The sequence below is a fragment of the Sus scrofa genome, chromosome 15 (genome assembly GCF_000003025.6).
Source record: "Sus scrofa isolate TJ Tabasco breed Duroc chromosome 15, Sscrofa11.1, whole genome shotgun sequence".
NCBI lineage: Eukaryota > Metazoa > Chordata > Mammalia > Artiodactyla > Suidae > Sus > Sus scrofa.
Window position 1 is genome coordinate 57361453 of NC_010457.5, and position 24807 is coordinate 57386259.

Consider the following 24807-nt stretch of genomic DNA (forward strand, 5'->3'; position numbering starts at 1 on the left):
GACCACCATGTGAGCAAAACTGGACATGCTCTGCTGTGTGGGTTGAGATGTCTGGAGGATGAGTGGGCTTTTCTGTACATGTTACCTGCAGTTGCTTTTCTCCATTTTAGGTCCTAAGTCGCCTCAGTCAGTCTGCCCCCACTACAGGCGCAGCAGCCCCCCACCCTGCCCCCTGCAGGTGGGCACTCTAACACCCCCCCCATCCTCTGGCTGCTTGCGCAAGGGCCCATCGATGCTGGGACAGTGTTCCCAGACTGTCAGAGGGGAATTTCCTCCATCAGGGTTGCATATGTGAGAGAAAGAGGAGGTGGGGCAGGGTGGGACAGGTGATGGGGTGGTCATCACGGGGCACTGCAAGGCAGAGCCAGGCTTCTGAGACCCGTCAAAATCTTAGGGACATAAAAGGGGATCCTGCCCCCCTGTCCCTGGCTTGTCTTAATCTTGAACTTGCTTTCCCCCACTGAAACAGTCTCCCACCTCCACCCACATAAACACCCCATGCCAAAAGTGAGCCTGGCCCCCTCCACCTGCCCAGCATGAGTTTTGGCTTCAGTGCAGCTGCACCTCAGACAGAGTGCCAGGAAGCCTCTGTCCAGAAGCTCACCCAGCATTGACCCTGGCGGCCTCTAGGCTGTCCTGGAGGTAAAATGCCTGTCTGACGTCTTAGAGCTACGTTTGTCTTGGTGACTCACATAAAGGGTTAATGTCATTGCTGTAACTCATCCCAGTGCCTCCCATTTGCGGATCTCTCCATCACACACACACACACACACAGCACAGACTGTTACTGGGGGCTCTGATGGGAACTGTGCCTCCTGTCCCCAGCAAAGTGCTGGGACACGAAAGTGACAAAGGTGACTAACCCCTCCCCTGCCCCCAAGAGCTTGTAGGTGACTCAGCATGGGGGCTTGTCCATAAAGGTGTCAGGAGACCTGGTCTCTCTGGGAAGCTCTGCCTCTTTGCCCCCCCACCTGGAGCCCTTCCCAAAGCTGAGCAGGAAACCACCTGTGGAGGATCCACACCTCTGCAAGGGCTGGCAGAGTAAAGCAGAGACAGGAGACTCTGGGCCATGTAAGAGGGGCTTTTGCTCAGGGCTCATTTAAAGGGGATGGGGGGACGGGGGAGACGCCTGACCTGGTTAATACCGGGTGGAAATAACTGGCAAGGAAACTGGTGGGAAGCTGGGCTGTGTGGGGTGTGTCTGCAATACTTCCCCTGCCTGCACTTCAACAGGGGGGCAGCCTCCAGGCTATCCTTCGGACCTGTGCCTGCAGAGCATGTGACTTGAAGAGGGGCAGCATCCACCTCTACGTGATCTAGCAGATTATTCTTAGGAGATCAGAGTGTGGCATCCCATTAACCAGCCTGTGACTATGCACTGGCAGGTGTGTGCTGGGGGACGTGCAGGAGCAGGGAGCCTCAACATCCACTTCTCCAGGATCAAAGCTACAAAGCTTAATAAACAAAAAGTTTTGCTCCCTGCTCGATCCAAACCTCAGTTTACCTAAGCAGCTCCAGCCTCCATAACTCATCACTCAAACATACAGGTCTTCCCCAAAGCCTCCATCCTGATGGCTACCTTCACTGTATAGGGAGGTTCACCTACCACTGCATCCTCACTGGCTCAACCACACCACCCTTGACTGCTCTGCTTCCTCCTGGTCTGGAGCCAGATCCTCTGAAGCCTGGATGGCAGCCTGCTTGTGTGGGTGTGCCGGCTGTGGGTTGCCCAGCCTGATGCCTGCTTCCTGGGCTGCAGCAGGCCAGCTCTTCTAGAGTCCTCTTGTCTTGTCCCATCCGCACTGCAGCCAGGAGGTTTTGATCCCAGGGCCAGGCCTCCCTGCAGAAGAGAAAAAGGTTGTGGTAGGTCTTTGGAGCTGGGATGACTACAGTAGTTTCTTGAGGAGGCCTACAGCCTTCAGGATTAGCCTAGTCCTCTGAGCCCAGGGTACCTGGGTGGGCCTCAGGAATCTGCAGCCCCTGAATAGCTGCCAGTGTACCCATAAACTGTGGATTATTCTGAGGAGTGGTTTATACTGAAGAGGGGTTTGGAGCAGGTTTAACCTCCAGGAAACATGAAGCACTTGCTCAGGGCCCTACCTGGAGGAAAGGTCCAGCCTGAGTGGGTTCCAGTACCCAAAAGCCCCCCCACCCCAAACCTCTCACCCTGCCCCTTCTGGGTGCCATGGAGGCCTTTTAGACAGCAACTGGAACTCAGGTGGAGTTCCAGTCCACTTGCACTCTACTCTGGCTCCTATTGCAGTGGGAGGATTATCATGCATACTGCCACGCTAGCACCCAGAGAAGGTCCCGCTAGGCAGCAGCTCAGAGGAGGAGGCAGTCAGCAGAGGGGTTAATGTCAGAAGGCCTGTCTGCTGAGGCCCCCAAGGCCTTGACTGCTTAGGCAGCTAGCCAGCAAGCCAGCCCAGGTCTGTGAGTGTCAGAGCCCACACAGTCCCAGGACAGGGATCCCACCTCCTGGGTGGCCCCCGGCCCATTTCTCCTCCTGCCCAAAGCCCACAGAGCCACATGTCATTCACAGAGCAGACACTAAGCCCACATTGCAGGAAAGGGAGAGTCAGCCCAAAGCAAAGCAGAGCTCAGCTTGAAAGGGCTCCTGGGAGGGGAGCATCCCTCCTGAGGTGATCACGTGAGAGGGAGGGAAGCACGTCGGTCATTTCCACAGAGTGAAATTAATATAGAGCCTTGTTAGCCAGGTCCAGAGTGGCCGACCTGCTCTTCAAGTACACAGGGACAGCCCTGAGATTTCCATTACAAAGGTGGCAGATGCGAGATGTACCTTCCTCTCTAAAAGCTGGGAAATAAAGGAAAGAGGCTAGAATATTTAAAGCTGAGAAACCTGTGGGTTTGAGACCTAGACCTCTGGGGAAGGGTACAGCTCAGCTGGTACCAGGAGACTGGTTCTGCAAGTGTTCAAAAATCACTGCAGACCCGATCCAGCTACTGCAATGGCAGGACACCGCCAGACTCAGGGAAAGTGGCACTGAAGCTTGTCAGATGGCTTCACGGGTACTGCATGTCCGCAAGAAGCCAGTAGGAAGGAGTAAGCCCCCTCTCTAAGGTCACCTCCAATGCCACAGTAGGAGAACCCAACTGGGGCAGCTGGCACAGCACAGATGCAGCTGGCAGTGCCTCAGCCCAGCATTGAGGAACACAGCAGAGCTATAGGGAAGTTGAGAGGCAGTAGTTTAATCACCAGCCCAGTGGGGATGGAAGGAAGGTGTGCAGGGGAGGGAGCATGCTTGCCCTCAGATTCTGTGGCTCACCAGGATTCTAGCAATCAAGTTCACTGCTGGTCTAGACATGCCCCAGGCATAGCCCTACCCCCAAAGAGCGGCTGGCTCACAGGGCACCTACATCTGCTCCTCTGTAACTGGAGTCAGGATCTCCTTTTCCCAGGGTGGGGCACAGAGGGCAGGAGCACCCTCACCCCACTGACCTGCTGTCCCTGGCTCCCTCCACAGCTCATCAGCGATGGCAGTGTGGTCTGTGCTGAAGCACTCTGGGACCATGTCACCATGGATGACCAGGAACTGGGCTTCAAAGCTGGGGATGTCATCGAAGTAATGGATGCCACCAACAGAGAGTGGTGGTGGGGCCGCGTCGCAGATGGCGAGGGCTGGTTTCCAGCAAGCTTCGTGCGGGTAGGACACTGGCCCCAGGTTCTCCTAAGCCCATAAGGACCCAACTGGCTCTGCTAAGAAATGCAAGCCTGAAACTGCTCTGGGATGTGAGGTGCTGAGTGGACCTGCCACTCAGGGCTGTGCTGGGGCTGCAGGCTGCAGACTGGGTGGGTGGGAGGGTGCCAGGAAGTCCAGCCCAGGGACTGTGACACAATCTTCTGTACCATCAGCAGCTCCAACCCTGCCCCTGCCCTTCTCTCCAGTTGTCCTCAGTGGCCAGAGAAGAATGGGTCAGAGAGGACGAGGTATGGATCCCTCTGTTAGGTTGTTAGAATCCCACCACCACAAGCAGCTCTACTTCCCAGGCATCTCCAAGTATTGTGCAGACCATCTGCACAGGTCATCTCAGTTTTAACTTTCACAGTAGTTCTGGGACCTGGGAGCCCAGTCACTACCCCCTTAGCAGGAACAAGCTAAGTCTTTAACCCAGGAGGTCACAGGGAGGGAACCCAGACCCAGGTGCAACCTGCAGAAAGCCAGGCAGTGGGGAGGGGAAGTCCCAGGTCCTAGGGGTTCATTGCTACTCTTGCCCCAGACCTCCTGGATAAACAGAGCCTTTCCGAGTTAGAGCCAGAGAAGTGGCAGGGTCCTTCCTTTACAGCCCCTAGAGGGCCCAGTGTGAGCAGTGACTGGTTCAGAACCCCTAGTGAGCACCTGCCGGGTTGCAGGCACTGTGCCAGGCGGAGCAGAATGTAAGGGAGAGGACAAGGATGGTTAGCCGGGTACCTTAGGGCCTGCCATTCCCTGTCCCTGTGGGTATTGTGCGGGTGGTGGGGGAGCTGCTCCTCTGGTCTTATGGGTCTTCCGAGCCTCGGTAGGAGGCAAGGCGCTGACCGCCAAGAGATGCTGACCTGACTCGTTGCCTGCAGCTGCGGGTGAATCAGGACGAGCCAGCAGACGATGAGACGCTGGGGACCGGGCACGGTGGGGCTGGGGATGGTGGAGCCGAAGCTCAGAGCAGCAAGGACCAGATGCGGACCAACGTCATCAACGAGATCCTCAGCACAGAGCGGGACTACATCAAGCACCTGCGTGACATCTGCGAGGTGAGGCTCCTGGGCGGGCGGCCGGGGCTGGAGGCTGGGGGCCGGGCGGGGACCTGGCTGGAGGCCTGACCGCCCGCGCCCCCAGGGCTACATCAGGCAGTGTCGCAAGCGCGCGGACATGTTCAGCGAGGAACAGCTGCGCACCATCTTTGGGAACATCGAGGACATCTACCGGTGCCAGAAGGCCTTCGTGAAGGCTCTGGAGCAGAAGTTCAACCGGGAACGGCCTCACCTGAGCGAGCTGGGCGCCTGCTTCCTGGAGCACGTGAGTGTGCCCGCACTTGGGCCCTGGCCTTGAAGCCCTCTCCGCTCTGCAGCCCCCAGCCCCGCCTATGTCTGCTGGGGGCTCCGCCTTCCTCTGGCATCCCTGGCCCCACCTGCCTACCTAGTCAACAACTATTCCAACGTGTCTCTGCTTCTGGGGGTCAGGGGTAGGTGAGATGAGTAAACCAAACTTGAGGAGGATCCTTGCAGCAGAAGGGCCTGGGCTTTGGCCCTGGAAGGATTTGCGTGGGTCAGAGGTGGGCCCCTTGCTAAGCATCCTAAAGGCTGTTCACATCACATTCCGGGGTTTCTCCCACATGAACACACTGGAATTTAGGTTGAATTAGTGCTTCTTTTCACTATGAGTGACAGCTGACATTTAGTCAGATCATCGGATTGATCTGGGTGAGAAGGATTCCTCCTGGCTTTGCCTGATAGGGGAAGCACTTGTTTTCTCCCTCTTCTCAACCTGGGGTTGAGAAGACCATGCCTAGCCCAGCCCACCCGGGAGAACCCGGGCTCCTATTAGCCATGGGTGGTTAGGGAGGCCCTTCCGCCTCTCTCCAGTGGCAGGAGGAGAGCTGATGAGGGAGACCTTGAACTGCCCAGGAGCAGGTGGCAAGTCTGGGCATCTGAATGAGTGTGGGATTTGGGTCGTTATTCAGCAGGCAGAGTTGTGATGGGGGAATGGGAACTAGGGCAGGTCTGTCTGTAACGGGCATGTTATCAACATTCCCAAGTGTGGCCATCACAGCAGCCTGCTAGCGAGCCGGCAGCTGCTCTTCCTTTCCCACCTAAGTCCACAAGGTCTTCAGTCATTGCATGGCAGACCTGGTCTCCCTCTGGCTCCAGGTAGATGAAAGTTACACAGAGAAACAGGCACATAAGTCTCCCAAACGACACATGCAGTGTGGATATATCTGTGTCTTGCGGTGTTGAATGAAATTGACAGGGGCTGTCCTTCCAATTTGAAGCCAGAGCTTTGTGAGAAAGAAGCAAGACACTGGGATGAGGAGGAAAAAGGCCCCGGAGGCACAGCCATTGGCCGTGGCACCCATTTGATTTCTCTTAACCTCTCTCTCCTTTTTGGCCTTGGTATCGCTTATTAGCATCATTGATTTCATGCAAAAGACTGGCATAGAGTCAAAATATCTGCTGGGGGCCCTGTGGAGAAAGCCAGGTGGCGATGGGCACACACGTGCCTGAGTTTTTTGGGGTCTTTCCTTGAGTATGATTCTGCATAGCTTGTACCCAAAGTAGGCAGACAGAGCCTGGGCCCCATAACCTCCTGTCCACCCCCTTCCCCACACTGCCCATGGCCGGGGGGAGCAGGAGAGTTGTCCTCACTTCAGCTGTGCCCACAGCAAGCGGACTTCCAGATCTACTCAGAGTACTGCAACAACCACCCCAACGCCTGCGTGGAGCTCTCCCGCCTCGCCAAGCTTAGCAAGTATGTGTACTTCTTTGAGGCCTGCCGGCTGCTACAGAAGATGATTGACATCTCCCTGGACGGCTTCCTGCTGACCCCGGTGCAGAAGATCTGCAAGTACCCGCTGCAGCTGGCTGAGCTGCTCAAGTACACACACCCCCAGCACAGGTAGGAGGGTGCTGGGATCAGGAGGGCAGCCCCGGGCTTTCCAGGCCCTAGGTCAGCCAGTCTGTTGAGGCCTATAGTGGGCTGGGCACTGCCTTGGGCACTAGGGTGACAGCACAGACTAAAACATGCAACAGTCCCAGCCCTCTCATGAGTTGTCCTTGCAGGAGGGGAGAGGGCATGAATAGGATGTTAAGTTCTGATCTGTGATGCTGCGCTTACAGAGAAGGGGGGGGCACATGGAGTGGGGGGTTAGTGGAGAAATGACCCAGAGGTTAGCATTGCCACAGCGGCTCCCAGCCCTTCTCTGCTCTTCATCTTGAAGCCCTCTTCCATCTTGGGTCCACCCCAGGGATTTCAAGGACGTGGAAGCTGCCTTACATGCCATGAAGAATGTGGCCCAACTCATCAATGAACGGAAACGGAGGCTCGAAAACATCGACAAGATCGCTCAGTGGCAGAGTTCCATAGAGGACTGGGAGGTGAGGGTCTGACATCCCAGAGAGTGCCTCTGGGCTCAGCCCTAGCTTTAACACCCTGAGAAAGCCAGGGGGGAGCCAAGCTGGGAGCCATGCTCCAGGGAGGCACACAACAAACAGGAGCTGGGGCAGAGAGCTGGTCCTTGGCTGGACTAGCCTCAGGCCTTGAGCACTACTCCCAGAGCAGGCTTGCTGGTCTCCTTCCTGCTGAAGAGCTCAAGACACGTGTGAAGTGCCCCATGCTCCTCCCAGGGTGCAGCCAGCCAGCCTCTGAAGCCAGACTGGTTCCCCAAGTTTGAGTTAACTATTGGGGCTCCCCACAGAAGGGTTAGGTTTGCCACAGCATGACCAGAAATGGATTGTTACCGGTCGGGGCCTCCTGGTTCCATTTTCCGGGCCTGCACAATCCCCTTGTTGTGGGTCAGTCTCCCCTTCTCAGGTACCACGGAGGCCTGAACTAATGGCGACCCTCCTGTCCTGTTCTCTCCACCCCCACCCACCAGCCATAAAAACCTATGAAAATAGGAGTTACTATCTTGGCTCAGCAGAAGCAAATCTGCAGGTTCGATCCCTGGCCTTGCTCAGTGGGTTAAGGATCTGGTGTTGCCATGAGATGTGGTGTAGGTCACAGACATGGCTCGGATCCCATGTTGCTGTGGCTGTGGTGTAGGCCAGCAGCAACAGCTCCAACTAGACCTCTAGCCTGGGAACCTCCATATGCCACAGGTACAGCCCTCAAAAAAAAAGAAAAACTATGAAAATAGAGATTTCTGGGCCCCACCCTAGATATATGGAATTAGAATCCCAGGGAGTGGGGCTGTTATAAGTTTTGTTTAGATTGTGTGAGTTTTGTTTTCCTGATGGTTGGTTCTGAGGCCCAGCCCTAAGGACCTCCACAAACTTATCCCAAACTGAACAGCTGCCAACAATGCCTGGCTGTGGTTTGCCTTTTCCTGGAGGAACCAGAAGCAGTAGGGCTTCTTCTGAAAGTATGACATCTGACAATGGGACTTCAGCAACTGGGTACACTGAGCTGGAGAAGACTCCCTGCCCCTTAACTCTTTGTAATAAAAAGACCCACCTCAGAGTTCCTGTCATGGCTCAGTGGTAACAAACCCAACTAGTATCCATGAGGATTGGGGTTCGATCCCTGGCCTCTCAGTGGGTTAAGAATCTGGCATTACCATGAGCTGTGGTATAGGCTGCAGATGCGGCTCAGATCCCACGTTGCTGTGGCTGTAGTGTAGGCCAGCAGCTGTAGCTCCGATTAGACCCCTAGCCTGGGAATTTCCATATGCCACAGGTGCAGCCCTAGAAAGATAAAAAAAAATTTTAAAAAGACCAGCCTCGAAGGTTACCTCCAGCCAACCAGGTCTAATTATTCTCTAGAGCACCACTGACCAATTAAAGTACCAAGTGAGCCACAGAGGAAAATTTTACATGTGCCAGTAGCCATCTTTAAAATACAAGAAAGGGGAGTTCCTTTAGTGGCACAGTGGAAACAAATTAGACTGATATCTAATGAGGATGTGGGTATGATCCCTGGCCTTGCTTAGTGGGTTGGGGATCTGGTGTTGCCCTGAGCTGTGGTGTAGGTCAAAGACACAGCTCAGATCCTGCCTTACTGTGGCTGTGGTATAGGCCAGCAGTTGTAGCTCCAATTTGACCCCTACCCTGAGAACTTCCATATGCCACGAGTGTGGCCCTAAAAAACAAAAACAAAAACAAAAAAAAGAAGAAGAAGAAAGAAAGAAAGGAGTTTCCTCATGGCCTAGCAGGTTAAGGAAGTATCCTCCAGTGTTGTCACTGCTGTGGCTCTGGATCCCTGGCCTGGGAACCTCTGCATGCTGCATGCACAGCCAAAAAACAAAAACAAAAAAAAATGAAAAAAAGAAATAGGTGAAACTTAACTTTAATGATGTTTTATTTAACTCAATATATCCAAAATATTTTAGCATGTAAGCAATGGATAAAATATCATTGGTAAAATAGTCACATTCTTTATTTCATACTAAGTGTTCAAAGTTGGTATATCATTCCTTTACTTAGGTGACACCTTCGACAGAGATTAGCCACATTGCAATCCCTGGCTGCCATGGGACCCTGTTTAGCAGAGACAACAAACTTGTAGGTCAAACCACCTTTTTACTTGCTCCCCTACCTTGGGCTTCACAAGCAACCCTTTCCTCTATGGCCGGCTGCTTGCTACAGACTCTGGCCAGGTGGAGGCCACAGGCAGGCAGGGCCAGTGGGGACCCCAGCCAGCCAGCTAGCAATGGAGGCAGGATGCAGAGCTCAGCAGAGGGGGCTGCTCTAAGCCCCAGGATGGGGGCTACCAGTTCACGGCTCTCCTTGGGTCCCTCAGGGGGAAGATCTCCTGGTCAGGAGCTCGGAACTCATCCACTCGGGGGAGCTGACTCGTGTCACACAGCCACAAGCCAAGAGCCAGCAGAGGATGTTTTTTCTCTTTGACCACCAGCTCATCTACTGTAAGAAGGTACCAGAGTCGATCTTTCCTGCTGGACGAGTCTGTTCAGAGCAGAAATGAAGGAGGGAGGCCAAGAGCTGGGCACAGCTGCCCAGAGAAAATGGGCCACCCATAGGCGATTCCTCCCTCCCCATGCCCCCACCCCAGTACCGCAGCCCCTTAGGGCCAGTGGTCAGGCCCCCTGGTCAGGCCCTTAGGGCCGGTGGGGTGGGTGGCCAACAGAGTGAGCTTATTGGCCCAGGACCACAGGGTGGCTCTCACATTCTGACCAGTGCTGCTGACCATCCTTCCTGACCAGTCCCTGCCTGCTCCTCAAGCCAGCTCTTTCCCCCCTGCAAACCTCAGCTCCCTCTCCTTAGCATGGGGATTCTCCCTCCAGCTGCCTTCAGGCCTCCCCTTAGCTGCTGGCTTCTACTCCCCTTTCAAAACCTGGCCCAAGTGGCCCTGGCCTGGCAGCCCTCCTGAGCGCTGGCTCTGAGCCCAGCCCTGGTGGACTGATGCTCTCTTCTGCTGCACAGTGCGGGCCCTGGCCTGCTGTCTGTTCCCGTGGCCACCTTTCCATGAGACTGTGGGTGTTTAGAGACCCCCCGAGGCCAGCCAGTAGCTGTTCATTGATGGCTTCTCCGCCATGGGTTCAACACGTGGTCGTGGGCCTTGCACGGCTCCCTCTTCCTCCTGAGATCACCTTCTGCTGGGGAGGTGGGTATGCAGACCAGCGGCCCTTCCAGTCACAGGGCAGACAGTGAGGCAGGGCCTTGGACCCTTGGAAGTGGTCAGAAGAATGGGTCAGGCTGAGGGGCCAGGCAAGCAGGTGGGCCAGGGGCTCATGGTGTCTCCGGCAGGACCTTCTCCGCCGGGACGTGCTCTACTACAAGGGCCGAGTGGACATGGATGGCCTGGAGGTGGTAGACCTGGAGGATGGGAAGGACAGAGAGCTCCACGTGAGCATCAGGAATGCCTTCCGGCTGCGCTGCAGCCCCACTGGGGAGAGCCACCTGCTGTGCGCCAAGAAGCCAGAGCAGAAGCAGCGCTGGCTCAAGGCCTTCGCCAGGGAGCGGGAGCAGGTGCGGCTGGACCAGGAGACAGGTGCGAGATCCCACCCGGCCTTGCTCTGCCACCATGAGGCCCCGCCCAGCCTTCTTTGCCTCCCAATGCAGAAAAGTCAGCATGACCTTGAGGCTGTGAAAGGCAACTCTCACCCCTGGAGGGCCCCCAGAGTTGAGGCTCCAGGACACATCTTGGTTTTGGCCTCAGGCATGGGTCTGCTGGCCTGCCAGGGGGTCTCTTCCACCACATACACTCAGCTGGAGGGGGCGGTGGGTACCAGAAGCCTTCCCCACCCTCCACGAGCAGGGTGCTTCCCCACTACATTCTCCTCCTGACCTTGGGCCCCTGGCCATCACATTGGGCAGGGGCCGGGTCGGTTCTTGATCTGGGGAAGAGCCTTCCCTACTGTGGAGAGAAAGGATGCTAGCCAGCAGACAGTCTGTGGTCAGGTTGGGGTGAGCGATGGGGTAGTGTGAGGAGTCCCCCGGGAAGAGCACCAGAGCACCCCCTTGGAGAGTCTCCTCTGCCTGGGCCGCCAAGGAGGCTGGTGGGGCAGGATGCTGAGTCCCCGTGGTATATTGGGACCCCAAGTGCTGATGGTGGTGCAGGGTACAGAGACTGTGCTGGTGCCAGGGCAGGGGAGGAGGGGAGGTGAGAGGGCAGCTGGGATCTCTCAGGGAATTGAGGGTCTCATTTGCGGCCCCCTGTCTAGGCTTCTCCATCACCCAGCTGCAGAGGAAGCAGGCCATGCTGAATGCCAGCAAGCAGCAGGCCATCGGGAAGCCCAAAGGTAAGCAGTGGTGGTCCTACCTCCACCCATGGCAGCCTGGCCCCCACCACAATCAAACTGTTTTCTGAGCCCCCCACCCCACCAGAAGCAGAGCTAGCACCTGGGTCCTCGGAGGTACCCGTTGCCCTTTGCAGTGTGTGTTCCCAAAGGTTGGTGGTAAGGGACCAGTGGTGAGGAAGGCTGCCTAGGTACACAGTTGAGTTCCTGCCCCCATCCCCTGAGGCCCCCCAGAGCAGCAGCATCAGTGCCAGCGCTCACTTTCACAGGCAGGACTGCTTCCTGGCAGTTGTCCTCACCACCTCCTGGCAAGGAGCTGACAACCCATTCCTACAGGGACGTTAAATGCTGCCATCACAAGAGCAGGCCCAGGCCACCTGGCTATCACCCCCAGCAGGCTATGGAGGATGGCCCAGGCCCTTGGGTGTGGTCAACCCCAGGACGAGCAAGGGTGGGTGTCAGGCAGCCTGTTCCACCCGCAGGGGCGGCTGCCACTCTGCCCACCTGCTGCTACACACCTCTGACCCCAGCTCTCCTCCCCTGCCCAGCCCTCGGCCGGCCCTACTACCTTACGCGCCAGAAGCACCCGGCCCTGCCCACCAGCCTGCCCCAGCAGCAGGTCTTGGTGCTGGCCGAGCCCAAGCGGAAGCCGTCCACCTTCTGGCACAGCATCAGCCGGCTGGCGCCCTTCCGCAAGTGAGCCCACGCACCCGGCCCCATGGCACCATCTGGATCTGCGCTGCCGGCAGCGTCCAGCTTCTCCATGAGGCTCACCACACCCAGGCCTCCTCTGCCTGTTGTGCAAACTGGAAGTTAGTGGGGCTGAGCATGGGAGGTGCTCAGTGCCCCCATTCTCGGTTTCTTCCCTGCCACTGGGGCGCTGAAGACACCTGCCGGCTGGAGAGGCAGGCCCCCAGCACGTGAACCTCCCACCACTCTCCAGGCCTGTGCAGGGGGGACCCCTGGAAGCCACAGCTCAGGACCCCCCACCAAGCCAGTGCGTGAGAATGGCTGCTTTGGACCCTCTTTGGACATTTAATCATCCCTCCTGCTCCCATTTCCTCTGGGCAGGAGACCGTCTCTGCCTTCAGCCACCTGCAGAGCCAGGCGGTGTGCTCCTCTGCCCTCCAGTTCTCCTTGCAGGCCCCCAGCTGGTGGGCCAGGTAGCCCGCATCCCTGGGGCTAGGAACCGGGAGTTCTGTGCACAAAAACCTCTGGCCTAGAGCCTGCCCGTTTTTGCCTCCCAGTCCCTCTCTCGACACTTCTGGCTGCTGGACACCCTCTCTTCACCTGTGATTGTGTTTGTTTATAGTGGAAAGAAAACAAAACCATTGTCAGCTGAATACTTCTGTCAGAGCTTGTGACCAGTCCACCTGTAGCTGTGGGATGATTCCAGAACCTGGTTCCAGTTTTTTTGTTTGGATTTTGTTTTTCTAACAATGGAGAAAAAGAATTGTTAGTGACACAGACAGATTGCCTTACCCTAAGTGAGCGTGAGAAGCCATAAGGACTGAATTCTGCAGCCCAGCTTCAGGACAGACCCACTCAGAGGCTGGCGGGCACATGGGTTGGAAAGAAGCCCACATCCTGGGGTGGGGGGGAGGGCCGCCCATGAGTGCGGCTGGGGCCTGGCTCGGGGCGCAGAGCTGCCCTGTGGCCTACAGGAATTCAGCAGCATGTACAGTCACTTGCACTATACCGTCTCCAAGCCAGAAACCATTTAATTTCATAAAGAAACTTGTGAAAAATAACCTGGCGGCCAGCCCTTGTTTTCTGTTGGTGTCTGTGCATTTTTCTCCTCCCACACCCCTTTCTGTCCCAGGCCTTTCCTCATCCTTGGAAGGAGCCAGCAGCACCCAGTGGAGAATATAGTTGCAGACCAGGCCCCCAGGGTGCTCTCTGGTGGAGGAAGGCTCAGTGCCTTCAGAGGCTCAGGGGAGCCGGGAGCTGTCTCAGAGCCTCCCTCCCCAGCTGCCCTCAGAGTGCATGGTTTAGCTGAAGTTACCAGCAAATGGGAGTTTGGGGGATAGGCAGTCCGTCACCTTTCTGGGTCTCAGCATCCTCCTTGGTATAATGGGGGAGAATGTGTCTTCCTCCCAGGAGGACCTGTGCCACAGGCCCAGAAAAGGAACAAGGGTGGCTTCCCTCCCCTTCCCCACCAATCACACACATTGCCAAGGTCACTGCAGTTCAGCCTGAAACCCCCAGATCTCCTAACTTGAGAGAACCTACACTATCTCCCATCCAACTCAAGCTGCCTGGAGACAAAACCCATAGGGAAAGAATCATGAAAACAACAATATGCAACACAAGTCAATCTTTATTGAAAACTGCAGTATTAATACATAACAATTCTTATTACAATAAACGTGCTTTTAAGAATTTTAAATCTGAGCTCATCTACTCATCAGATTGCATAAAAAATTAAAATAGTATGAATTTACACATAATGGAATTGGCTCAGGATGGATGTTCTACTCCTTTTTATTATTGATTGACACCTTAAGCTCAATGCAGAGGTGAGGGGTGCCTTTAACACTGGAAGACGATGCTGACTTAAGCTTTAAAAAAGTACCAAGAGAATGGCCTAAAAAAACAGTATTTAAAAATCATTAATTAAAAAAAAATAATAATAAGGAACCGTTTCCTAGTCAATAACAGTGGCTTCCCAGGGCCTCTCTTGAGTGGCTGTCATTGCAACTGCTCCAGGGACACAGAAGAGCTGCCTCAGACCCAGCCCAGCTATTCTGTGGACCCTGGTCTGCCCAAGGACCCATAGGAGACTCCAACAGGGCTGAGGCAGCCCAGATAAGACGCTCGTCGTCTCCAACACACCCATCCTGGAAGCAGAGCCATCTCCTGAAGCTCCCGACAGGTTCCCCAGACAAAATGCTGGCCTTGGTCTTCCTGTCCCAGGTGGTGTTAGTCCTGGGGACTCAATAAGGTTCTGTTCTTCAAATTAATGGGGTGGGGAAAGAGACATCCTCTGAAACATTTTAAGAATAACTGCAACTTTCTACCTGGAAAGATCAGACCCTCCTATGCAGCATGTCATCTGCGGGCTCCTTTCAGAAAGCTCAGGTTGAGTAATAAAGAGCTCAGGAGAGAAAACATGCCAACATTTGAAGTGTGCTCTAGAGAAGGGCCACGTGAGCCGCCCTTCCTCTTTGCAGACCCCTCCTTAGAAAGCACCAAGAGAACAGAAACTGTCTCCCACCTCAGGCCCCACACCCTTAAGCCTACCCTCACACCACCAGAGGGGGTCAGACTGGTGTCCTGTCCTGTCTGGGCAGTGCCCAGGCTGGCAAGAACTGGGGTGCCCAGCCATCAGCTACCAGATGGGGAGGTGGCGGCCGGACTGATCAGGGCAACACTGTTTCTAAATGCTTACACAGCACAGGTGAAGAAGTCTAGGTTTTCTTCTTAAAGTAGGCCCCAATACTGATGCAACCAGTGCCACCGATTAGCATGTCGCAGGCGCCTAAAATATCTATTTCCTCTTGCTTCTCAAGTGCCGATGCCAGCACTGGAGCGAGGCACTGCACACCCAGCCACGGAAGGGCAGGGTGGTACTGAGCAGGCATCCAGCCCAAGGCCCAGGACCGCCCTCGGCTCCTGTAAACACTACCTTTGCATAGCACTCGAGAAACAGTCACACTGGCAGGCCTAATGACCAAACCAACAAGAATGTTTGGAAAAGACTGAACACAAGAGACAAAAGGTTCTGGAAACGCCTCTGTGCCTGTTGCCACAATCAGCCCTAGCCCTGATGCTGGCCTCGCTTCTCAGAGGCAGCAGGCTGATGGGACCACCACGCATCACTAGAGGTTCAGTCAATCGGCCCAGATCTAAACAAGGTTTCTGTGAGCTGAGAAGCATACCTCCTAAACCTCAGGGCAGAGGCTGTGGAACAAAATTGTTTTCAAATATCCATGATGAAATCCATGTTTACAAGAATTAGTTCCTTCACTTGCCTGTCTCAACTTTTACAATAAATGCAATTCAGCTGAAACTCAAATTAGGAATGTCACATACAAAAAAATGCAAAATTTCTTTGAATGTTCTACTGTTGTGCTTAGAATATCAAATTATGCAACTTTATAAGAGAAGTTCTATTCCTTAATTTTACTGGAACTAAATGCTGCTAAAATTACAACATATGATAATTCTGTTACTTTTTGTTACGTCCAGATTCTTACCTGCTAGACAAGATCTACCTTTCATATTTGATAGGTGGATGCCCTGATAGTTTCAAAATTGAAGAGATTTCCACAGAGATGTATTCCATAATGCAAAAGCATTTGATGAAGTCTCCCATTCAACTTCACAAAAGGAAAGTAAGATTTTTAGAAATTATAGGGGAGAAAGTGTTTATAACGCTGATGTAAATGGGGAGAAAACGCAACCCACTCTTCTCTCTCTTGAAAACACCATTAATTCAGTGCTTGTGAAAATACTCACCCTATATGTGTGCCAGTCTCAGGCAAGTCTGAAGAAAGAGCCTATGTGACTTCTCCCATCTTCCTCCTGAATTCCAATGACTGCAACCCTTACAGGTAGGGGTGTGTGTGTGTGTGTCTGTGTGTGTGTGTGTGTGGTGTGTGTGTGTGTGTGTGTTTGGGGCTTTTAAAAACCATATACTAAAATCATCTAATCTATTACACAAAACTGGGGAAACCAACTTCTCTGTTACTGGATCAGTTCAGCCCATTAGAACATATACAAACTGTCCACTACAGAGGTGGAACAAAGAGTTACCAACAAAGAGTTGTAGAAGTGGACACAAATGGTGTGTCTAGGGTAAATGGCTGTCACACACACAGAAACACACACAAGTTGGGTTAAGTGCTCTTGAAACAATTTAAAGTACTTATCAGTAAACACACTATGTTACAGACATTAGGAGTAAATCTTCTGTTTACAATGATCCATGCAAAAATATTCCTAAACTTCTTATAAAATAAAACGTGAAAAAGAAAATTATGAGGAGTACTTACTATAAAAAATAAGGTTACCAGAGGCTCAAAGGTCAGGGGTCCCATTCACCAGCCCAGGCTGAATGCCACACCAGTGCCAGAGCCCTAACCAGCTGCCAGAGCCGTAAGGAGAGTAAGGTCCCCTCCCCAACCAAGGCCCACAGCACTTGTAACAATGATGGGGTGAAGAAGGGGCACCCCAACAGACTGCTGAAAGGGAACAAACCCTTACCCCCCCGCCCCCTCTGACTGCATCTGAAGACACACACACACACACATCCATCGATACAAGTTGGGCACATTTAGGCAAAAAAATCCTCTTGGTTTCTTATGTACAATATTCAGATTCTAAACACAAAATCCTTTCTGTAATAAATCCTGGCGGGTAAATGCATTCTGATGCTGCCTGGCCCTTTGCTATCCACAGCTGCTCTGTGCTGAGTGTTCTCAGCCGCAAGAAGAGATGGGAGAAGAGGCTCACAGAGACAGGCACCAGCCCTCCCCACCTGCCCACACCCACCTCGAAGAGTCCCCTCCAGGTGGTCTCGGAGGAAAAGTCCCCATCAGGTGGAGAGACCTAAACACGGCCACAGCACTGCCTCTCTACAAGAAACAATCAATTTCAAATAAAGTTTGTTCCCTTTTAATAGTTCTTAAATATACAACTTTCTTCACAACACACAGCTGAAATCTTTGCCTTCCTTGTGGGAGGGAGAGCTGCAATGCCTACATAGTTTTCAGGTGACTCAAACATTTCTCTGGGGGCAAAAAAAAAAAAAAAAAGAAAGAAAAGAAAAAAAAAAAGGAATGCTTTTCAGAGCTAAATAAAGGAGAGGCCAATACCTCCTCCAAGTCCAAGTGTGGCAGTTTCCCTTACACCTATCTTCCACCCCAGGGAAATAATTTAGTTCCACATAGGACCTTTCCAGTAATGACAGAGGAAACGTCATCTCTAAGAGATTTGTAATGAAGATTTAGACAGTAGAGAAAGTTGCTTTGCTGATACCTCAACCACCTCATGCCCCTAACTGTACTGGCCACCCTACTCCGAACTGTCCTGATGATCCCCACGGATGTCCACAGCACACTGACCCCAAGAGCCTACATGGAAAGAAAGCCATTAACTTGGCTGCACCGCACACAGAGGCGGGCCTCCCCACAACCTCCCCATCCCTGCAGCTCTCTCCCAGTTGGGTCAACACAAAAAGAATAGATGGCTGGAATCTCGAAGTCCATGGTTCCAACTGGCAACCCTCGTCAACCCCAAAAGGCTAAAGAATCATCCAAGAGATTTCAGATGTTCTATGAAGAAATTCACTGTTAACACTTATAACTTTAAGACTCTGCATACATTACAACAGTGCATTGGTGATACAAGTTGTAAAATACTCTCCATTCCTTTGGATTTTGCATATGATGGTTCTGCATCAGTCACTGCAGGTAGGTTGAGCAAGCTTTGTTTCTGTGTTTGTTTTTTAACATGCATTCAACTAGATATGATTCAGAATAGATTAATACTCCCTTTTTTATCATTACAGTTAGCTAAAAAATTGCCTGGCAGCCCACCAAACTGGATTTGCTTTAAGACCAACCCACAGAGTCAGTTGGAGACTAAGGGCGCTGGGCCCCATGGGCCAGCTGTAGTAGTGTTGAGCTAAGTGTCGAGAGCATTAAGAAGAAAAGTCCTGGTTGGAGGCCGAGGCCTGCAGCACCAGCTGTGGAACCTCCGTGGTGTGACTGCACAGCTCCATCCTCAAACCTGGCGGGCGGAGAGAAACACAGACACAGTCACACACAGCAACCCTGGCATGATTTCTCCAAAAAGGAGACCTTTCAACTGAAGGAGGAGGAAATCCACTAGGACAAGAAAAGGCAGCAGCAAGAACTGTGCCTGGTTCTCACGGAGCCCAAAGAGACTTCCCGGTACAACGGGAGACTTACTTCCTGCAGGAAGCAGGCAGGCGGGAGACCAGGGCACAGCCCAGGTAGGGGACAAGGTACCCAGGGCTGTTTCCTTCCTCCTGGCACTTTGTAGAGTCCCAGGAAGGACAAAAACGTAAACACTACACTGCCTTCAGCTCAACACTCAGGTACGGTTTTTCTCATCAGAGATTTCCCACTCTCCACTTTAACTGATGTACTTTAGTCAAGACCTGGCCCTGGTCTTCCCAAGTCACTTACATTTGCAGGGTGATCACCACTGAGGGGGCACGTAGCTGTACGTGGGCGTTCCTGGGGCCCGATATGTGGGCACGGTGACAGGGTGGGGGGCCACAGGAGTTGGGGAGTGGGCAGTCAGCAGAGTACCTGGAAGGAAGAGCACGTGTCTCAGAGGAGGGCAGCACCCCCCGCACCACCTGACAGCAGCACTCCGGCCAGACCCCGTTAGCAAGGAGGGAGGTGAACAAGAAGAGGGGAGGGCCCTGACCTATGGTGCTAGCAGACCCCTTGATTATATACGAGTCAAAGCTGTATTAACACGGTGAGCTCGTACTGATAATATGTTCTGCAGAAGCCTTGATGGCGCCCCCTCATACAAGCATACTGGATTATTCTGCAGATGAGATGATAAAAAATAAGAGTTTCTTCAGCCTTAAAAAAGAAGGAAATTTTTCATCTGCTACAACATGGATGAACCTTGAGGACGTGATGCTAAGTGAAACAGGCCAGTCACAAAAAGACACATACTGCCTCAGTGCACTTACATTAGGTCCCTAGAGCAGTTAAAAAAAATGACAGTGACAGAAAGGAGAATGGTGGTTGTCAGGGTCTGGGACATGGGAGAGGAGAGGTGTTTAATGGGCATAGAGCTTCAGTTCTGAAGATGGAAATGTCCTGGAGATGCGTTTCACAACAGTATCTTGACACCACTGACCTGTGTGCTGGGAATGGTTAAGGTGGTGATAAACAGCCGAAGGGGGGTGGGGAGGGAGGGAGATTCCTAACTACATGAGCTCCTGAGTACATTAGGCTAAGCGTGTTATTTCCCCTACAACTGCGGTAAACTCAGCAGCTACTTGTGTCTGCTTATAGACAAGTACCACCTCATATCTCACAGCCTTACCTGGCCTCCCTCCACACCCCCGCCTCCTACACCTGCCAGGGTCTGCCAGGACTTCCCTCCACGGGCCTCAAACACAGTTTCTATCTGTGCCAGACTCCTCTGCCTTCATGGGTTAAGTATAGGAAAATCAAATAAAACAGACACCCTGAGCAGAAACACACAATGCATCCTGAAACAGCCCTCTCTGACACATTTTCCTTACACTGAAGGTCTAGAAAAAAAAAAGAATGAACGGTATTTTTTTGTTTTAAAGTCCCAGCCAGAGGCAACCAACAGCGTCCCCACCAAAGACAACTCAGGCCAACAGGAGGTAACCTAACCCCTAGAGATTCAAATCAAGCCCTCAGGCGCTTTGTGGTTCCGTGGAGACAAGCTCATCCTAACCAGGGGTCTCTTCTAGATGCAGTTGATTTTTGTGACCTGGGGGGAAGCATTGGGAAATAAAGTCGATGTATTTCTACAAGCAGCTCTTATCTCTATGAACACAAGACCAGCTTCCCCAGATTCACGAAAACACCCCATTCAGCAACTTGGCCTACACCAAAGGGAAGGATCAAGAGGGCCAGCCCCCCAGATCACAAAGTACCCACTCTGTTCAAGCTTTACATGCTCACTATGGGGATCTGCTCACTCCTTGTCCCTACTGCCAAGTGGCTCAGCACCCCAACAAAGTGGCCCCATCAAATTCAGAGAGGGCTACCCAGTCAGTCTACACAGTAGGTACCTGCTTCATGGTTCGAAACCCCAAGCTCCAGTCTCGACTGGAAGGAAAAGGGAAGGGGAAGGAGGGGAGGTAAAGAAAAAGATAACAAGCTGGACCTTCCCCAAAGAATCAGACGTCCTTTGAGACCCATCAGGCCATGAAAAGTGAACACCAGGGTCAGAGCACCAGTGAGCTCTCTCTTCCCCAACCCCCACGATGGGGAAAGAGAGCAGGTACCCCAGGACAGAGGACTCACCTGCTGACATGGCCATAGTGGTCCCCGCCACCATGCCCATGGTGACCCCGTTGCCTCTAGGTGGAGGGATGGGAGCAGGGTACACCGTTGCCGGCATGCCATTGGGCTGCACCACCGTGGTGTGGTGGATGACGTGAGGGGGTGCTGCATACAGGGGCTGCGTGTAGTACGTGCCTTGCTGCAGGAAAGAAGAGAGACAAGTGTCACAGGGTCCCACGCCCAGGACATTAGAGCCCTGAGCGACCAACCCTGCCTGCAGGCACAGCACACCCCAGGCCTACCTGTGCATATGGGCTCTGCTGGGGGTAGGCACTTCGCACGGGGTACACAGCGGTCTGGTAGGGGTTTGGGGAGGAGGAGTATGGCGGCACTGCCCCGCTGGTGGGGGAACAGGACACTTTGTAAGGTGTGCCAGGGGTGTAACCTGAAACAAAGAAGCCCAAAGCCTTAATTCAAACCCACCTTCAGCCAGACACAGCAGAAGGACCATGTGTGCAGTGAGGGGCCCCACAGTGTTCCAGCCCCACAGCAGTCACAGCTGACACCTGCACTGAGATCTGCTTTCATTTCTTAGACTTTATGCTGCAAGTGCGTATGTGTGGTGCAAAATGGGGTGAGAGGGAACAGGGATGGGGTGACACCAAAGGAGAAAGTTCTACAGAGCATATACTCAGAGGAACAGGAAAGAAATACCTGTCCTGTTGGAATATAAATTAGTACGCCCTTCCTGGGGTACAATTTGGCATTAAAAATATGTATATATTTTAACCCCACCATTCTACTTCTATAAATTTGTTTTAAAGAAATAAGCATGGGCAGTTCCCATTGTAGCTCAGTGGTAATGGACCCGACTAGTATCCACCAGGACACAGGTTCAATCCCTGGCCTAGCTAGCTCAGACATTGAGGATCCGGCACTGCTGTGAGCAATGATGTGGGTCACAGATGAGGCTCAGATCCAGCATGGCTGTGGCTGGTGGCTACAGTTCTGATTTGACCCCTAGCCTGGGAACTTCTATATGCTACCGGCACAGCCCTTAAAAAGATGAAGAAAAAGAAAAAGAAAGAAGCATGGCACATGAAAAGATGCTCCACATAACTAGTTATCAGGGAAATGTAAATCAGAACCACAACGAGCTATCATCTCACACCTGTCAGAATGGCCATCATCAAAAAGAACACAAATAACAAATGTTGGCCAAGATGTGGAGAAAAGGGAACCCTTATACACTTTCGGTGAGAACGTAAATTGGTGCAGCCACTATGGAAAACAATAGGGAGGTTTCTCATAAAACTAAAAACAGAACTACCATATGACCTAGAAATTTTACTCCTGGGTATTTACCTGAAGATACATGCACCCCAAAGTTCAGAGGAGCAAAATTTACAACTGCCAAGATATGGAAGCAAACTAAGTGTCCACTGACAGAGGAATGGATAAAGACGATGTGGCAGATGTATATAAACATTACTCAGCCACCAAAAAAAGAAGGAAAATTTGCCATTTTGCAACATCAAGATGGACATGGAAGGTATTAATAAGTGAAATAAGTCAGAGAAACAAATAACTGATATCACTTACAGGTGCAATCTAAAAAAATGTAACAAACTAGTGAATTTAACAACAACAACAAACAAAAAGCAGATTCACAGATACAGAGAACAAACAAGTGGTTTCAAGTGGGAAGAGGCCGTGTAGGGGTAGGGGACTCAGAGGTACAAACTAACAGGTATAATATAAACTATAAGGAGATACCATACAACACAGGGGATAGAGACAGTATTTTATAGTAACTATAAACGAGTATAACCTTTAAAAGTGATGAATCACCATATTGTACGCCTATAACTTACATAATACTGTACATAAACTATATACTCCAATTAAAACAGAAAAAAGAGAGTTCCCATCATGGCACAGTGGTTAACAAACTCAACTAGCATCCATGAGGACAAGGGATTGATCCATGGCCTTGCTGAGTGGGTTAAGGATCCAGTGTTGCTGGTCACAGACGTGGCTTGGATCCCACATTGCTGTGGCTGTGGCATAGGCCATTGGCTACAGCTCCAATTCAACCCCTAGCCTGAGAACTTCCATATCCTGTGGGTGCAGCCCTTAAAAAGATAAAACAAACCAACAACAACAACAAAAAAATGAAGAAAGAAGCATGGATTTGAACTGCAGACATGTTCATTACAGTGTTGTTTATTACAGCAAAAACGAAGGAAAAACTTGTCAAACACCAAGTCTATGGTGTAAAAAGACTTCTGGTCTAAGGTAGCAGGCTGAACAAAAACATTTGCCTTGGTCCCCACCCAAAATGAAAAATAAAGCAGATTAATAAATAAAAAGACATAAAATCACACAGATCAAGAAGGGAAGAGGAAGAGAAGACATTTTAGAACTTAAAAAGCAGAAGTGGAAAATGACGTAGCAGACTCAAAATGCAGTCTTCTCAGCCAGCAGTGAGGAAGGTTAAGCAGCAGCCTGACACCAGGAAAGCCCTTTCTCCGACTAGAAATGGTCAGCGCTTGTTCCCAGGCAGTAACAAAGGGTCATGATATGGAGGAATGGCTAGTAAGCAGGAAGATGGCTGGCTCCCCTTCCAATAGAGAACAGAAGGGAGGGTAAGAAGGGTCTCTGAACTGCTATGTTCGGAGCAGCTTTATCCATAAAGACTGAATGTCTACCAGCAAAGTGTGCTACAACCATACGCTGAAATACTACTCAGCAACCAAAAGGGCAGAACTATCAACACACAAAACATCGGGTAAATCTCAAAAAAATAAAAACAAAAAAAGCAAAAGAAGTCAGACACTATGACAAATATGAAACTCTAGGAAAGACCAAAAACCAATCAGTGGTGCCCAGGGGCCAGAGGAATGAAGTCACTTAACTGTGGTGGTGTCACACATCTGTATACATGTCTAGCACACCAAACTGTACACTTACAGGAATGACTTATATGTAAATCATACCTCAGTAAAACCGCTTTCTAAAAATGTCTGAGGAGTTCCTGGTGGCTTTGCAGTTAAGGATTCAGCATTGTCACTGCTGTGGCTCGGGTATGATCCCTGGCCTGGGAACTTCCAAGTGCCATGGGTGTGGTAAAAAGAAAAGACAAGGGAGGAGTTCCCGTCGTGGCGCAGTGGTTAACGAATCCGAATAGGAACCACGAGGTTGCCGGTTCGGTCCCTGCCCTTGCTCAGTGGGTTAACGATCCGGCGTTGCCGTGAGCTGTGGTGTAGGTTGCAGACGCGGCTCGGATCCAGCGTTGCTGTGGCTCTGGCGTAGGCCGGTGGCTACAGCTCCAATTAGACCCCTAGCCTGGGAACCTCCATATGCCTCGGGAGCGGCCCAAGAAATAGCAACAACAACAACAACAACAACAAAAGACAAAAAAAAAAAAAAAGAAAGAAAAGACAAGGGAATTCCCACTGTGGCACAATGGAAATGAATCAGACTAGTGTCCATGAGAACTCAGTCGATCCCTGGCCTTGCTCAGTGGGTCAGGAATCCAATGTTGCCATGAGCTGTGATGTAGGGTGCAGACACGGCCTGGATCTTGTGTTGCTGTGGCTGCGGTGTAGGCCAGCAGTTGTAGCTCCGATTTGACCTCTAGTCTGGGAATTTCCATATGCCACGGGTACAGCCCTAAGAAGCCCCCAATTTTTTTTTTTTTTTTTTGTCTTTTTTGTCTATTTTTTTTGTTGTTGTTGTTGTTGTTGCTATTTCTTGGGCCGCTCCCGTGGCATATGGAGGTTCCCAGGCTAGGGGTTGAATCGGAGCTGTAGCCACCGGCCTACGCCAGAGCCACAGCAACGCGGGATCCGAGCCTCGACTGCAACCTACACCATAGCTCACGGCAACGCCGGATCGTTAACCCACTGAGCAAGGGCAGGGACCGAACCCACAACCTCATGGTTCCTAGTCGGATTCGTTAACCACTGCGCCACGACGGGAACTCCCCAATTTTTTTTTTTAATTTTAAAAAATAAATAAAAAATAAAAAAGCCTGAGAAACCATTTCTCATTCACCAGAAGGCTGACTGGTAGAGTGCTCATGCGAGATCCAGAAACAGTACTTCTCATAAAGTTACAGACATACCTCTCACAGGGCCCAATAATTCACTCCTAGATGTCTTCCCTAGAAGAATGAAAACGCGTCCACAATAGAACTTGTAAAAAACATTCACCAGTCTTATTCATAATAGCCAAAAGATGGGAAATAATCCAAATGTTTATCAACAGGAAAATGGGTAAATTATGATACATTCATATAAATACTACTCAGTATCAAAAGGAAAAAACATGGATGAATCTCAAACCACGATGAAGTTTCAAAATATATCAGACATGGAGCACACACTGTATGATCTCTTTGTCAATACTTAACAAG

The 24807-nt window shown here is 51.7% G+C and overlaps 2 protein-coding genes across 11 annotated transcripts in view; one reads left to right on the forward strand and one right to left on the reverse strand.

The window, feature by feature from the left end:
• ARHGEF4 (Rho guanine nucleotide exchange factor 4) overlaps positions 1-17182 on the forward strand; it is a 117863-nt gene extending 100681 nt beyond the window's left edge. For all 5 annotated transcript variants that reach the window (XM_021075746.1, XM_021075745.1, XM_021075747.1 and 2 more), the window contains 9 exons: positions 3486-3665; positions 4574-4750; positions 4836-5015; positions 6379-6611; positions 6961-7090; positions 9453-9584; positions 10418-10661; positions 11335-11412; positions 11958-17182. In XM_021075746.1, the coding sequence (XP_020931405.1) occupies positions 3486-3665; positions 4574-4750; positions 4836-5015; positions 6379-6611; positions 6961-7090; positions 9453-9584; positions 10418-10661; positions 11335-11412; positions 11958-12109 (1506 nt within the window). In that variant the 3' untranslated portion in view covers positions 12110-17182. The remainder of the gene's footprint in view (positions 1-3485; positions 3666-4573; positions 4751-4835; positions 5016-6378; positions 6612-6960; positions 7091-9452; positions 9585-10417; positions 10662-11334; positions 11413-11957) is intronic.
• The window catches only part of FAM168B (family with sequence similarity 168 member B), a 44094-nt gene continuing 32998 nt past the window's right edge, over positions 13712-24807 (reverse strand). For 3 of the 6 annotated variants that reach the window (XR_002339317.1, XR_002339319.1, XR_002339318.1), the window contains 3 exons: positions 20690-20832; positions 18567-20586; positions 13712-18144 (listed from right to left, as the gene is read on the reverse strand). Coding sequence is in view for 3 of the 6 variants with exons in the window: in XM_021075750.1 (XP_020931409.1) it covers positions 18580-18692; positions 20409-20586; positions 20690-20832 (434 nt within the window). In the remaining 3 variants the exon portion in view is untranslated. The remainder of the gene's footprint in view (positions 18145-18566; positions 20587-20689; positions 20833-24807) is intronic. The other 3 variants (XM_021075750.1, XM_021075749.1, XM_021075751.1) reach the window with 3 other exon arrangements.